Below are 15942 nucleotides of genomic sequence, written 5' to 3'. Positions count from 1 at the left end.
GCTCGGACTCGGTACGCTTCTAGAGAGAGAAAGAGGGCCATTCTCTCTTGGTGTGGCTGGTCCATTGCTTAGCCGCTACCTCTGCCCGCACATTGCCGTCCAGTCGACTTAGTCTCCTTGAAAAGGGGTCCTACAATTCGAACAAGAGTTGCAAACCTCCTAGACTCAATGCACAATCCTCCTATCTTAACTTTGCTTGGTGCTGCAGAAGGCGGTCATTAAGACACTGGCCGGTTTGTGTGATATATTGTTTCCACAGGATAGTGGAAGAATACACATTTCGGGGGCGGGGGCGGAAGGAGATCTGTATTTTCTCTCGCGGATTTGTTTCACTTTGATCGAATTGTTTACACAAGGTTTCCTTGATATGTTCGCTAAACAGGGTAACATATTCGCAGTCCCGGGTAGTGAAAAACGACGCAATTCCTATGTGCATCTCGTTTTATGCCTACTTCACATTGTTGCGTTTTCATGCGTTTATGCGGCCTGGTACGGATCTCATGGCAACCAAATGCTGTGTACCGGGACCACACGCAACGCAAGAGATCGCAAGCGATCTAGACCGAACTGTTTGCGGTGTCAGAGACACGAAACGATGCGGCTAACCAATGAGGGAAGACCCCTCGCATATGCGTACCAGTGCACCATTGTTGCTTTTCTACCATGGCTTCCTCCATCGAGAGCGAGTTGACGATTCAGGAAGGATCGATTTCACAAGTATCCGTAGTTGTACGACCAAAGGTGATCGAAGTACGGGTACTCTTGGGACATCGCCCACAGGTCAAACGAAAATGCGCCATCTGTGCGGTGAAAGCCCGTCTGAAGAGATTGTCGTACGACAATAATATTGTGCCCTCAACGCAGAGGGGAAGCAGCTACTCTACACACGGGACTGCGTTTGCTGTGCACTTGTTGATCGTGTGGCAATGTCGCTGTATTGGATTCCCATACTGGGACGCCTAATGTCTGAAACGTTCGCTTTTACACATGTCAGTTGTCATGGTCATTGAACGCGTGCTAGGCATAATGCAGACCACCACGTGCGACACAGATTATCCTGTTTGCACATACTGCAGCATCCCTTCTGCTCTATATGCAGGATCGAATTCCTCGGCGGCGAACCAGGCCTGCTGTTGCTCATTTTCGTCGTCATCGTTGGAGGTAAGAGAAAGGCTTTAAATGCACTGTACCTTGGTGTCTTTCCACGGCCATTACTGCCACCGACTACACGGTGAATATTCTTATTTTTATTTTTATTTTTTTTCGCGCGAGGACTTGGAAACACGAAACACCTCTGAGCTCTCTCGAAATGAAGTTGCTGGGGAAACTCGCTGAACAGTATGGCTGAACTCTTGCGAGCTCGGAATCCTATACACTCTAAAATCGGTACCTTATAACGTACCTTATATCGAGCTGTACCTGGTAAATATCACGTACATCAGTGCTTTTCCGCAGTTGCTTTAAGAGGTACAGGGCGAGACAAAGGATCTCGCTTTGTATGTACGAGGTACAAGCATATTTATGGGGTACACGACACGGTCAGTTTACGAGGTACCGTGTCTTGCACCGTATAAAGCAGTACCTCTTGCGCAAAATCTTTCTGTGCTTTCCACTGCTTTCAGCACTTCTTGCGTTCAAGCAACCCCCCAAAGGGTTCGATGCAGTCAGATAATGCATGTACATCGCACAGACTTGGAGATAAAGATTGGCTGTTGATTTACAACTATGATTGTTTCATTCACGGCAGATGATAAAACGTTCCTGTCTGTGTCGTCAGCTAAAGAGCCTCAACCGTCGTACTTTTGTTTAAATTGCCTGCGTCTGTTTCAAGCAGGTCCCCCAAGGTCGCCATTTTCCCATGTATTTGTTCCTATCCCGATGCGTGCAATGCCGGAGGCCGCCCTTAGATACCCCATTGTTACCAGACGTTGGCTTGCGTTTGATTTTAGCGCGCTAAAGATCCAGTTGAAGCACAATCCAAGCCAGGCCAAGTCACCGAAGAAGAAATGGACGACTGCGCCTGCGGCGCCTGGTACGACAGGTACGCTACGTGATGCACGCAGCCGTGCACTAGATCCTTCCGATCGCTCAACACGTTTAAAAACGGGACCAAAAAGTGAAACACGACACAGAAAGTTGTTCTACGCGTTTTATTTGGACATATCAAGACTAGATTCATTCGCAGAAACAACAAAAACCTTTTGCCGCTACACTTAGCGGGCTGAAGTGATCCGGAACGGCAACAATGGGGTATCTAGTGGCGGCGTTCTTCGTTGCACGCTTTTCCGAGGTAAGTTTGGGGGACCTGGTTTCAAGTATATTAGGAACACAGGCTATACAGTGAGGAAGGAAAATGCCGTTCTGTATAGGCGAGGTTTATTGCTTATTGGGTATTTACATCGATAAAACAGAAAGAGATTGAACTCTCTCCGTGTGTTCGTGAAGGAGGCAGGTTCTCTTTTGGCCAACATGAAAACTAAAAGAAAAAGAACATTCCGGAGCAGATAAGCTGTCGACGAACCGACAAGCCATACCTTCCAGTGGTTTCATGAGTTCAGGCGGGTCAGTTTCTTATTTTTTCTTTATCTTGTCTCATATCTAACTTTTGATACCTATGGAAGAAACATGCGTTATAAGTGCAGCCGCGTCCGCGTGTGAAGGTTATTTGTGATCAGGAAGCCGCCGTCTTCGCACGGTTAAGTTGACCGTGTAGATGCCGTGCGATGATATTTGACCACTGCGTCAACCCCTTCCCTCTCGGACTTGGCACAACACGCAGACAACATCATGGCGATTACCGGACCGTATGTCGCGGTCCTTGCAGCACCAGATCAGCGATCGCTTTCTTCAAACCGGGAACGTCCACAGCCGTCGACGTCTTCCTCTCCAAACGATATTGGCATCTGTTGGTATCATGCAACTTTTGGAGCTAACGAATACCGTTGCAGAAACCCTTGTTCATGGTCGGGAAATGGACCGGGGAACGCTAACGGCGACCGCCGTTATCCCCTCTGTAAAACCTAGTCGCCTTTTCTACGTCACAGACAGTGTTTCCAATATTCGTTTCCTGGTTGATACTGGAGCTGAGGTGAGCGTCCTGCCCGCTTCCCCAACTGATCAATGCCATCAATTTGTGTTCCATCTTCTGGCAGTCAACCACACCGGCATAGCAGTGTTCATCCAGAAATCACGGACGCTCGATCTTGGTTCAGACGGTCATTCTCATGGGTATTCCTCGTCGCGGGCGTCGGGCGAGCACTAGGCGCAGATTTTTTACACCATTTTGGTCTCTCCGTTGACGTTGCACGTCACCTCCTCAAGGACACTACTACGACCCTCTCTGTCCGAGCTATAGCTGCTCAGCCTCCAGCTTCTTTCACTTCTGCGATGCTTCCACCACTCCATTTTCCTTTCGCTCATGTAGTGCAAGAATTTCCGCCACTCACTCAGCCGTCAGACTGGACGCGACCAGTGCATCACGACGTCGTGCATTACATACAGACGAAAGGGGCTCCCGTTTTCTCCCGCGCACGACCATTAGCTTCCGAGAAGTTAGTCGTCGCCCGTCTAGAGTTCAAGCATATATGCTGCTTATGGGCAGAGTCATAGCGAATGTTTTTAGTGCTTTTTAGTGCTGCGAATGGGCAGCGGCAGGAAATCTCTCGTCCATCATCAAGTAGCTGGTCCTCACCGCTTCATATGGTCCCCAAGAAGACGGGGGACTGGCGACCATGTAGTGAATACCGCGCTCTAAATCTAGTCACGATGCCTGATCGCTACTCCCTACTTCGACTAGCAGACTACGCAGCGAATCTCCACGACATATCTTCATTTTCTAAGATCAATCTCATGAAAGCCGACCATCAGAAACCCGTCGCTCCGGTAAACACTTCCAAAGACAGCCATAACGACTGCGTTTGACCTTTTTGAATTCCAACGTATGCCGTTCCGACTTCGCAATACTGCTCAGACATTTCAGCGATTCAGAGACACTGTCATTTGCGGTCTCCCCTTCGCATACACCTTCTTCGACGACATCCTTGTCACAAGCTCGTCCGTCGCAGAACATTTACAACATCTTCCACTCCTCTTCTCTCGTCTAGTCACCCATGGCATCGTTATTGATATAGGGATGTATGAGTTTGGAGTATCAACCCTGGAGTTCCTTGGACACAGAGGTTCAGCCGTCGGTATCACTCCATTGCCCAGTAAGGTTGAAGCCATCGTGAATTATCCACAACCCCAGACGCAACGGCAGTTACGACGTTTCCCTAAGGCTTGTGAATTTCTACAGGCGTGTCATACCGAAACGTGTTCATATCCTCAAGCCACTTGAAGACTTCTTACTCCGCCCCAAAGCCAGTTCTTCTAGCCTGACCTGGCCGGCCGAGGCCTCGAACGCTTTTTCTGCCATCAAGACTAGTCTCTCCACTGCCACCCTGCTTCATCACCCCAAGCACACAGCACCGACAGCCCTCATGGTAGACGCCTCCAGCGTTGCCGTCGGTGCGTCCTGCAGCAGGAGATTCGAGGCACCTGGTCTCCCATTGTTTTCTTTTCCAAGAGCCTCAAGCCTGCCGAAGCCAAGTACAGCACGTTCGACAGAGAGCTGCTTGTTGCCTACCTTGCTGTGCACCATTTCGGCTCTTTCCTTGAGGATCGGCAGTTTAGAATTGTTACCGACCACAAGCCTCTCACTTTCGTCTTTCGGTCTGCGAGTAATCGTTACTCGCCGCGTGAGACTCGCCATCTTGCTTTCTTGTCAGAGTTTACCACCGACGTCATTCATATGCGCGGCACAGACAACACTCCTGCGGATGCATTGAGTCGAATTGGTGCCCTACAGAACTTGTCCTGCTCCTCGGAAGACCTCGCCCTCGCTCAGCAAGATGATGCTGAACTCAAGGCTCTCCAATCGTCGTCCAGTTCACTTCGCTTCGACGATATAGCTACCCCGGGATCCTCCCTCCGCCTCTGCTGCGACATCTCCACCGGCCAGCCTCGACCATTTGTGCCTCAAGGTCGCGCTGTCTTCACCTCGCTCCACCGTCTCGCGCACCCCGGCGTGCGTGCGACCTAAAAGCTTGTCTGCCAACGTTTCGTCTGGCCCCGAATGCACACAGATATTCATGGGTAGCCTCCGGCACTGCGGATGCCCGCTTCGATGTCGTTCACATCGACATTGTCGGTCCCCTTCCGCCTTGTGCCAGCTTCGACTTTCGCTTCGACTTTCATCTTCTGTTGGGTCTCGCGTTTCAGTGTCCCATCCTGCATCGCCACCGATAGAGGCCGACAGTTTGAATCCCATCTCTTCTATGCCTTCACTGCTGTCCTCGGTACGACACACTGCCGCACCGCGTCGTATCACCATACTTCGAATGGACTTCGAATGGACAAGCAACTAAATGGTCTAAAAGCGATAAAACCCCGGTGCAGGGGACACAAAGAGACAACACAGACCAGTGCTTCGTCTGTGTTGTCTCTTTGTGTCCCCTGCACCAGGGTTTTATCGCTTTTAGATGTACCACCAAACAGCCCGGTTTTTATCGCTTTTTAACCTACTAAATGGTGCCATCATGTCTTATGAAGACCCCACCCACTGGATCGACATCATTCCGTTTGTGCCATTTGGAATTCGAGCCGCACTGAATCAAGATCTTGCATGCAGTAGCGCCGAGCTCGTATATGACACCGCTCTTCGTCTACCTAGTGACTTCTTCAGCCCGTCCTCCAGCCTGGTACCTGATATCGCCACTTACGTCAGTCGTCTTCGCCGTATCTTGACGAGCCATACGTGCTACACCTCCACGCACTCCTACATCCCGACCGCACTACATTCCGCTGGAGTTGCGCACCGCGTCCCACGTTTTTCTTCGGGCTGATGCTACTCGAAAGGCTCTGCAGCCGCCCTACTCTGGTCCTCATCCAGTCCTCGAACGCACAGAAGTTTTTCATCATTTCCGTCAACGGGCGTAAAGACACCGTTAGCATCGACAGGCTTAACCCGTCATTCATCGACAATGACTACCTGCCCGTTTCCTTCGCCATCGACCCTTCACTGCCATCGTCATCCCGCACAAAGCCTCAACGTCACGTCACAGCCTTTTGCTGCCACTCGAGGGGGAGCCCTGTAGCGCCGCCGCCGCACGACAAAGACAATGCACCAGGCAAGCACAGTCATGTGCGCAAAGCTTCGTGCGCACCTTGCTGCCTGCGTATGAAATCAGTTGTTGCTGGAAGCCGAGCGTCTTGGTTCTTCATTTTGTAGCTAGCCGATGCCATACCTCCGATATGCTGCCAGCGTTGCAACACCAAGCTACCTATCTTTAAAGGAGCAGTCTAAAGGCCCACAACTTTGTTTCTGGTTTTGGTCAGTACGGAATGTTAAGCGGCCGAAAACAGTTTTCCCACAATTAGTGCAACCGTAGCAAAATTGGGACGCTTGCTAGAGCTCCCTGAACCTCCCGTGGGCGAAACACCCTCCTTCGCCTTCACGATAGACACGTGATGAGCGCCGCCACGCGCGTCACTATGTGACGCGAGTGGTAAGGACGCTTCTCATTGGACCTGGGATTACATGATCGAGGTGAGCAACACCGCGCAGGCGGGAGCGTCTGCTACCGCTTCGGTGACGCCATGCGTTATCCGGCTACGTGATATCCGAAACGGAGGGCTTGAAGGCTGTCAACGACACAACCACGATTTTTTGGGACCGCAGACACCACGGGAAGAACGAGTAGTGCTGCCCGAAATTAACTGCGTTTTGTACAGCGAAAACCCCCTGCTTCTCGACAGCGTGCAGCCTGTCCGACGTACCGTTTTCACCGCGCAGTTGGTTCAGTAGCTAACAGGTGGCGCCACAATACCGCCGCCATCACTTGCTTTCTGCTACTGTGATTTCTGAGACTGCACAGAAGCCACGGGTATATTACTCCTGTGATCGTAATCGTATTTTCTCAGGCTGCACATATGCTTTGTTTTTTCTAGGAAAAGTGATATAAATCATATAAAGAACAGAAGTCAACAAGAAATAGCTCGCAATGTTCGTAGCAGACGGTTTTTCCTATCAACGAATGAGGGGCTCTCTACCCCAAACGTCACAGTAGAATGGGTGTGGTCTGCAGTTGGAGCGCTCCGGCCTGTCACCGCGGCAGCGATTTTCCAAATTATTTGCGCCGTGGTGAAACAACTTTTGACAAATATTTTGTGGGAATGCGTTTCACATACTGCTTTACAAGATGACAGCACTTTTTGGCCATTTAGATACCACTTTAATGCTCCTTTAAGATAATGTCTATGCGATCTGTGTTTCCATGTCTACTTTGAGGGGAAAGCACGATTCACAGAAAAAGGAAAACCCAAGGCAGTGGGCGTTTTCCAAGCAGACCTGCGAAACGGTTGAAATGTCCTCAAAATGCCCGCATGTCGAAGAATGTCAGTAACCTATTCAGTAAGTCCATTCAATTCGAGTGACCTATTCAGTGATTCCAATGGCGAAGTACGCAAGGATGGAGCTACTCGTATTTACACGGATGCTTCGCACGGATGATTCTCAAAATACAGCTGCACAGTGGATTTGATTAACATGGACACCCTTTATTGTCACCGGGGCTGATAACACCCGATTCGAGGTCAATCTCGACACAAAAGGAGACGAACCGAATCAACCAGTCAACAGGGCGGGGCTTTTCTTACTCAATTTTCGATTATTGAAACCCACAAATGCGGAGTTTTTTTTCTGATGCATCTGAAATCGTTCAAGTTTTACCGGCATACGTTTTTCCTCGAATTTTTTGGGAAAACCCGCCACCCTAAAAACCTTACGTACGCAAAGGCGATAGCGGATGATGCACTAAAACTCTATGTTGCATTAAAAAAAAAAAACGAGTGAAAACAGGGGTTTCGTTGTACCTGAGTATTTTGTGCACCACAAGAGTTTCCTTTTATTAATTTATTTAATTACCCTAAGGGCACGTGGGAAAATTTATTTACATGCAAATCAGAGAGCGCAATCAACGCACCGCTCTCCTTTCTTTGATACGTCAGCAGACATCACTGAGCTAGGTCGAACGAAACCTACATTTTTGTGACAGTAACAAAACTGCATATGTGTCACGAAAGTGTGTATGCGTCCCATTTTTAACAAAACATCCGGACATATTGTTAGTTAGGGGAGTGTCATGCGGTGAGTTCCTGTTATACCTGTTGCACGACTTGTGTTTGCGCTCCGAACCGTATTCTGCACCGTCAATTGTGGTCGTGTAGCAGCCGGACGTTTGTCCGTACAAAGGTATGTATCACTTACACTGCGACTCCGAAAAATAGTGGCGCAATGATTTCCACAAAAGAGACGACGTTCCCAGTTCAGCGGTAAGGCAGAGAACATGCCAGGCACAACACTCTACTAGACGCCTCCTACATACTACATGCTTGCCCGACGAGACAAAATCGGCCGTTGACGCTACCGTATGGGACGCCAGTTTCCTAGGGTCGGAACCATTACTGAGTTGGAGCAGCGACAACATTTCCCATCCCCGTAAGCTTACGATGCCGCATGCTCGATACATGCTGCAGTGCAGCTCTACTGCGCTTAGCGGAGATAAGCGTCGTAGGTGTGTGCACGTTGTGTAGGACTGCCATTGCTCTACAGGGTGTCCCAGAAAACATGTCATTGAATTATAATAAAAAAACTACGCCACCTAGAATCATGCGGTCAACAGCATTTGTTCTTATTAGGTTTTTGCCACCTCCTAATGTGAATGTCATGTACTCCAAGGTTAATTATGTAAATATTTGCAAACTGAACTCGGAAATTTGCCAAGTAAAGGTCACTTTTTTACCCCACCAATATGAAGAGCGTGCCGAATTCACTCAGATTCATGATAATTCACAGTGATACTCACGAGCTATCCCATCGGAAAAAATAGCCGAATATCATGCTTTTCGGAGCACCGGACCATAGCGCGCGATGACTTTTTGAGCGCAATCGCTCGCAGTGCGACGAAAGGAGGTTCCGAAGCTAGCCCACAGAGTGATAGTAGAAAAAGTAACAGTTTCTAAAATTGGGAGAGGGAAAGCATTATCCCAGCGAAAGTCGGACGTGATAAGCCGTGCCTGTTTTATCTCTTTCTGCGATGTCGGGGAGGGCTGGGTTTCCAACCTCCTTTCGTCGGACTGACAAAGATTGCGCTGAAAAATTCATCGTGCGCTATTCTGTGCGACCTCCGTAAAGCATTCGGCTATTCGGCGTTCGGCTATTTTTTCCGATGGGATAGCTTCTGGATATCCCTGTCAATTATCATTAATTTGACTAAATTAGACACGCTCTTCACATTGGTGGGGTAAAAAAGTGACCTTTACTAGGCAAATTTCCGACTTTAGCTCGCAAAAATTTACATAATTAAATTTACGTTACACGACATTCACACGAGGAGGTGGCAAAAACCCAGTAAGAACAAATGCCATTGACCGCATGACTCTAGGTGGTGTAGTTTTTTTATTATAATTCAATGACACGTTTTCTGGGACACCCTGTATAAGCCAGTGATCATCGAAGGACGCCGCGCCGGTTAGCGTTGATACGTTCTCTTTCGAGTGTCATATCATGCCTCCGAGTGTCAGGCGCCATCGGTTATAATCGGTTGGAGGACGGCGTCACGACCAATACTACGGATATCGCATCGAGAAAACTATCATCACCCTAGGAACTAGCGCCACCATTGTGGACGACCGGCGCCTGTGTGTTTCAAGATAATTGGGCAGGCATGTAGTATAAAGGTGGCTATGCTACTACGCAACGTTGCAACAGCTTCGTGTATCATTGTTGACGTGTGTCTAAAGTTGCAAGTACAAAGGCCCCCTGTAGGAGGTGCACAAAAAAGGAAGGGTGGGGTGGCACCAAACATTTGGGCGGAGGGTGGACTGGCGCGTAACCTACACCACACAGATATTTCACTCTTTGTTTCCTCCAAATAGTACGGAAACCACTCTCACTGTAATACACCACGCTTTGTTTGTCAAATTCTGTTGTCAGAGGCAAAGCTCTGGCTTATTTTTGTCATGAACACGTGACGTTTGTGAGTCTATGGTCTAGTAAGGGTGGTCGGCACATGATGAGGAAGTTGGCGCTGCGGTCGCCGTGTGAAACTTTAGTTCCATAGACCCATAATCCCGAGAGACAGAGAGAGGGGAAAAGAGTATGCGCATGGCATAATATGCCTAAGGAAGGAGGTTCCAGAAACGAATCAAGTTTCACTCAGTATCATACAAAATCAATTGCGGAGCGACAGCTTTGCAACAGTACTTTGAGCCTGGAAGGAAGACGTTTCGAAAGGATACATTTTTAATAACAAAATCTTTATCGCTTGAAACATGTGGCTGTGTGTGTCAGCATCATTAAGAAAAGACTAAGCTGCATCAAACATAAACAGGAAATATAATAATACCCGGTAACCTTTATTGAGGGCTCAATAGGAATTCTCTAAGCTGATGCAAGAGAAATTACTCAGAAGGTAGCATATTTTTGCCTAGGCGGGCACTTTCGGATTCACCGTTGTCGCCACCTGAAAAAAAAAAAAAATATATATATATATACATAAATTATAATAAAAAATAAAATAGTATTTGCACTTAAAATGCCGTTAAGCTGGAGGAATGAGGGGGAGGGAGGGGGAGGAATGAGAGGGGAATAAGAGGGAGGAACTGTTATTACGCCTTGCTAACAAAATACACGTGTCAGTGGTTGTGAAGGAATCGCTGTGAAAGAAAACAACGCGAGAAATCGCACGGTTATTTATTTATTTATTGTCAGTGCCCACCAACAGCTGAAGCCTACACGGAGGTGCACTCTAAATGCTTATGTTAATGCTGTTATGGTTACCTCCGGTGCTTTGGCCTATAAAAGTGTGTCTACCATAAGGGGAAAAAAAAAACTGATTCCTGTGACATTAAAACGCTTCAATGTACCGTGTCTTCAAAATCGAATTTATGCCATTGCAATGAACGTGTCTCACACTATATTCTTGCGAAATATTGTTTCCGTGTGTAAGGAGAAAGCACTTCCACGTCATTCTGTCTCGTGAGCGAACGGTGCCTCGTTTGTTACCTAAGGGTGCCAATAAGGGAGTTTTCCTCGCTCCTTTCTGACGGCCCTCTGACCCGTTACTGGCACACCTATCCAGGTGTTCGGAAACTGTGCTTTAAACGGATTATGCAGAGAACTATAAAACCCAAACCAAAAAAGTACCGGCGATGCCACATGACTCGCCACCAATTAGTAGCTGCTGTTTTCGCAGGAATATGGCATCTTTTCCCTTCATATATGGTCGGGAACGCAGCGTACGACACCGCTTTCCGTGCGGTATTGGAAGCACGCCCACATGGGTTGCGTCAGCTCAGTGGTTTATCCACACAGCCCTACAACACAGCACCCCTCCTTTATTTTCTGTGCAGAACCTCTAACGAGGAGCACTTGTTGTTTCATGCTGTTGCTTTATATCAGGGGCCCCAAACTCAAACCCAGACAACCACCAATGTCGGTCGATGTACCAAGGATGTCCCATCGCGGCTGTTTCAAGAATTGTCCGGATGGGGTCCCTGATGGGATGTTACATGGAACATTTATTGCGCGACTTGTAGGGCACTTGTAGCTCTGTGGAAGTTCGTCTTTCTTTGGGCCAATTGGATGTATCAAGCCGAAAGCAGTAAAAAACGCACAGGTTATTGTGATGGTGAGATAATGCTCCAAGCCATTTCTCATTTCAGTGTTTTTTGTGTACGTAATCGAATTAAACTTACCTTATCGAATTAAACTTAGCGAGGCTTTACCCTTCATTTTGACTCGGAGGCGAGCAGGACTCCCGAATTTGCGGAAGCTCGCTAGATAAGCAATACACTCTTAACTCCGTACCCTTTAGTAAAGGGTAAAAAATCGCAATATTTTACCCTCTATTTCAGAAGCTACCAGGTACCCTCTGAGTGACACCTTTTATAAAAGTTACAAGGAAACCCGCTAATTAGAGGTTACGGCCTTCAATCCAGCACCTACCCGTAAAGGTTACGCCAACGTGCGCCTTTTTATACAGGATGTTCATTTTTATTCGCAACAGAGTAGCGCTCATTTGGCAGGTGGGTTATGTGAATCTTTGCTAATTAGTCGATCCGTAGTTACAAACACATGCGTCAGGAAATGTCGGAAATATTTGTAACTACGGATGGGTTAATTTGCGAAAATTAACATAACCCACCTGTCAAATGAGCGCTGGTGTGATGCGAATAAAAACAAACACCCTGTGCGTGGGATATGGACAGACATTTACAGAACACACCAAGGTACCAAAATGAACCAGCAGAAAAGGAGATCTTGAACATATGTATATTACAAAAACAGAAGTCTGTCGAGAGGTGACACATTGTGCACAAGTGCGATTCTGGTGTGAGGAGAAACCATGGTCGCTTTACCATGTATGTGGAAAAAAGAACTATCTTCTAAGTGAGAAGCAATGCATAAAAGTGCGAGGAAGCTAGCGAGTCAAAACAACTGACCTATGTTTGCTAAGCTGAACACACCCAACGGAATGGAGAACTGCAGCAGAAAAAAATTTATTCCACATTCGTGTTGCAGAGGCGAGCGCAAATGGCAATACAGTATTACATAAAACGCACACAACCTTGAGGAATATGAGTGTACAGTAACGCAGGAGACACTACATTACTGCGTTATCAGCGTTGGAGGCGCTCTGGGACGAGTTTGTGAGGTACTGCATTGCGCTGGTGACAGTATGTGAACATGCATGTGGGATCCTGGGAACAAAAGTTTGGGCAATGAGAGTAACATTTACGGAACCATTCAAATCCGTACAAAGCACAAGGTACAAAGCAGCATATATGCGGGAAGGCGTTCACTCCGCGATTGAGTCTTAGAATATCGTAAGAATACAACAAGTAGGAAGCTGCGAATTATATATCTCGATGCATATATCCGCAGCTCGCAAAATGCACGCCGGTGTATTGACTTGGCGACCAAGTAAGAGCAGAAAAGTAGCAAGCGTAAGTGGCGTTCATATGCAGGACCGCAAAACGCTTGCCATAATCACAACAAACCTGCGCTAAGAGCTCTTGCTATCAAAATAACGCACGTACCTAGCACAAAATGTACACTTACCCAGTGTATGAAGTGTGTGAATTAGGGCTGCGGTGGTGACGTTCGTTTTCGGTTATATATTCTTTGCAATCTTCGCACTCACTACACTTTCCCCTGAGAACACCGAAAATATACTTGTTTGCTAGCGACATCTAGCTTTTCCGTTGTTCCTGACGATACTATGATAAACGCGAGGAAAACCACTGATTAAAACAGATTACACTTGTTAACGGACGGACGACGAGCGTTAAGCGTTTCAACGAAACCGCTCTCAGTGTGGATAGACCTAGACCAGGCTCGGCTACGCAGCGAAATCGAAAATGTTGGTGGTTGCGGCATTGACAATTGTTTTCCACCCTTTAGAAAGAAACATACTATCAGTATCTCAGACTGCGAACTTATAATCTGTGTTCATACAGCATTGACAACATGTAGTTGATGTATACGTGACGCTGAAACAGATAAAAAATAACAGCGTAGATTCGCAACTGTCGTCTTGAATGGGAGGCTGAAACGCGGCATTATGCTGAAAAACAAACGATAAGAAACTAACAAAGAGATTATCGTTGGAGATTTCGCTTAGAAGTTACAGTGTCGGAGTAGAGGGTACATTTATAAGTTACAACAAGATGTTTTTGTTTTTCCCGAGATGTAACTTCTATTCGTGTTGTAAAGACATGACCTTGGTCGCTTATAACCTCTAAATATAGGTTACAGTGGTGTAACCTATAAGAAATCTCGAAATCTACGTCTATACAGAAGTTACATGTTTCTAAAAGTTACAATAAAAGGTACGGGTTTAAGAGTGTATATAGTATATGTTTTCTCTTAGGACCAGCAACGCTCTGCGCTCAAAGCTCTTCTGACATTTCTGGACACCATCGGACTTTGATCGTTACTGTGATGGGGCTCGTTATTTTATTCCCCCCATTCCAACCAGCTATGGGGTAGAGTATCGCCTGTGGCGATGAAACTCCCCACTCTCCAAGGTCAAAACTAAAGTTGTTGTTTGTTGTTTTCTTAGGAAATGTCACTGCATATGCCTAGTGACCTTATTGGACTTAGTAGTCCTGGAAGCGTCTATATGGCGCCTATCGTCGGTTATGGGGAATACGTACGAGACGAAACAAACAGAGAAGAAACAAAGTGGAACGTGTGGTTCCCGGCGTTGAAAAAAAAATGACAGAACAGAAAATACAACGGAAACAGTGAAATATATGCAGGTCGAGGAGGTCCTTGCATTGGTGGCAATGTCCTGCCACATTCCTCCAAATGTCATGTAGGACATCCCCTGGACAAACAGATGACGTTCATGGATGCAAGTTTGGCCGTACTGCATGCGTCTACAGTACGTCCTGCGGATTTTTGAAATCCGCCTCCCAGTCAGAAAATTCTGTCCTACGGATGTCCATCGGATATACATTCACGGAGATACGGATACCCGCAGAATAATGAAATTCCTACAGCGGAGATACTACGGAGATCCACTTGGCCGGGCTTCGAACTTCCTACGAACGTGCACTTTGCGGACATAACCAGGAGGTACGGATAGAAACAGGAGCTCTCTGGGATGTAGCGTGTGTCTCGAGCGCGTGTTACTTTTTTTATTTTTCAGAAGTCAGTATACGCTTTGTAGTAAAATATAAAGCGTGTTTCTGCCATTTTTTTAACATCTGCCACCGTCGCCACTCGTTTCACTTTCTGTTGCTCCGCTTTGCTTCCCATGAAAGAAAATCAGCGCGGCGTTTCAAAAAAAAAAAAAAATATATACATATATGAAGTAAAAACAAAAGAAAGAAGAAACAGCAACAAGAGATTGGGCCACTCAGCCGAAATGCTTTGGAAATGAAGTTGCATTCACTTCCAAACAGGGAACAGACACTGTACATTGGTGTTCTCGCGAGCATCTACACATTCGAGAGCCCTGTTCGCCTGTGAGTCGAAATGAAGGGTGAGCTGTAAGTTTAATTCGATTGCATGCACAAACAACGGCGAAATGAGAAATTGTTTGGCGTATTAAAGGGACCGAAAAGTGAAAAATAACCCCCATATTTTTGCCCGCTGTCGTGCACAACATCGTTGTTTGATAAGACACAGAAAGCATTACTTCTCAATTCGGCATATTTTTTACGTATAAATATTTTGAAGATTGCCGGAACATGGACGGTGCTGCCAGCGAACGGCGAAAAAGAGCAACTTGGGTTTCGGGTCAGGGCTCCCAGGGATTGGTTAACCCTTACCACGTGAGAGTTGATTTTGTAGAGAACAAAGTTCACGCACATTATCTTACAGCTAAACGACATTTTAAAAATGACGCTCACTTCCATAGCTTTTACGTTAATAAAGCATTCAGCTATTTCGCCGCTACGTGCTACGATCCGCCGCGCCATCTGCAAGGCCATCTGTGTTATCGCGTTTATTGTTTGCGTCGTGGGTGGTCATGTTGGTCGCGCGAAGCACAAAGTATAAGTGAATGACATGTTCGTGGCTGTTGTGTCAATTATTCGAGAGACCTACATATGCCTGGTGTAGTTTTGGTGTTGGGGGATGCAAAAATCATGTTCGTTCACCATCGGCGGTGGGCGTTTTCTAAACCAAGATTCAACAGGAGAGTGCGCGAAAACGAATGTGGTTCGAAACAATCGGTTATTAGATGTAGCCGTCGTGTCGTGTGTGCTGAGCTCATTTTGCTGCTGATGACTACGAATATGCCATAGAAGGCGAATTGCGAAGACGTAACGATTGCACTGATGCTCAGTACCCAGTGATTTTGGTTCACCGAGGTGATGAGTTCAACACAA

The 15942-nt window shown here is 47.0% G+C and overlaps 1 protein-coding gene across 1 annotated transcript in view; it reads left to right on the top strand.

Moving 5' to 3' along the window:
* LOC135389548 (uncharacterized) overlaps nt 1-15942 on the top strand; it is a 99102-nt gene that overhangs the window by 51676 nt on the left and 31484 nt on the right. The window contains exon 3 of the mRNA XM_064619583.1: nt 1100-1161. Coding sequence (XP_064475653.1) covers nt 1100-1161 — 62 coding nt within the window. The remainder of the gene's footprint in view (nt 1-1099; nt 1162-15942) is intronic.

Source organism: Ornithodoros turicata, chromosome 3 (genome assembly GCF_037126465.1).
Source record: "Ornithodoros turicata isolate Travis chromosome 3, ASM3712646v1, whole genome shotgun sequence".
In the NCBI taxonomy this organism is placed as follows: Eukaryota; Metazoa; Arthropoda; class Arachnida; order Ixodida; family Argasidae; genus Ornithodoros; species Ornithodoros turicata.
Note: the sequence above shows the minus strand (reverse complement) of the source record. Positions and strands in the feature narration are given on the sequence as shown.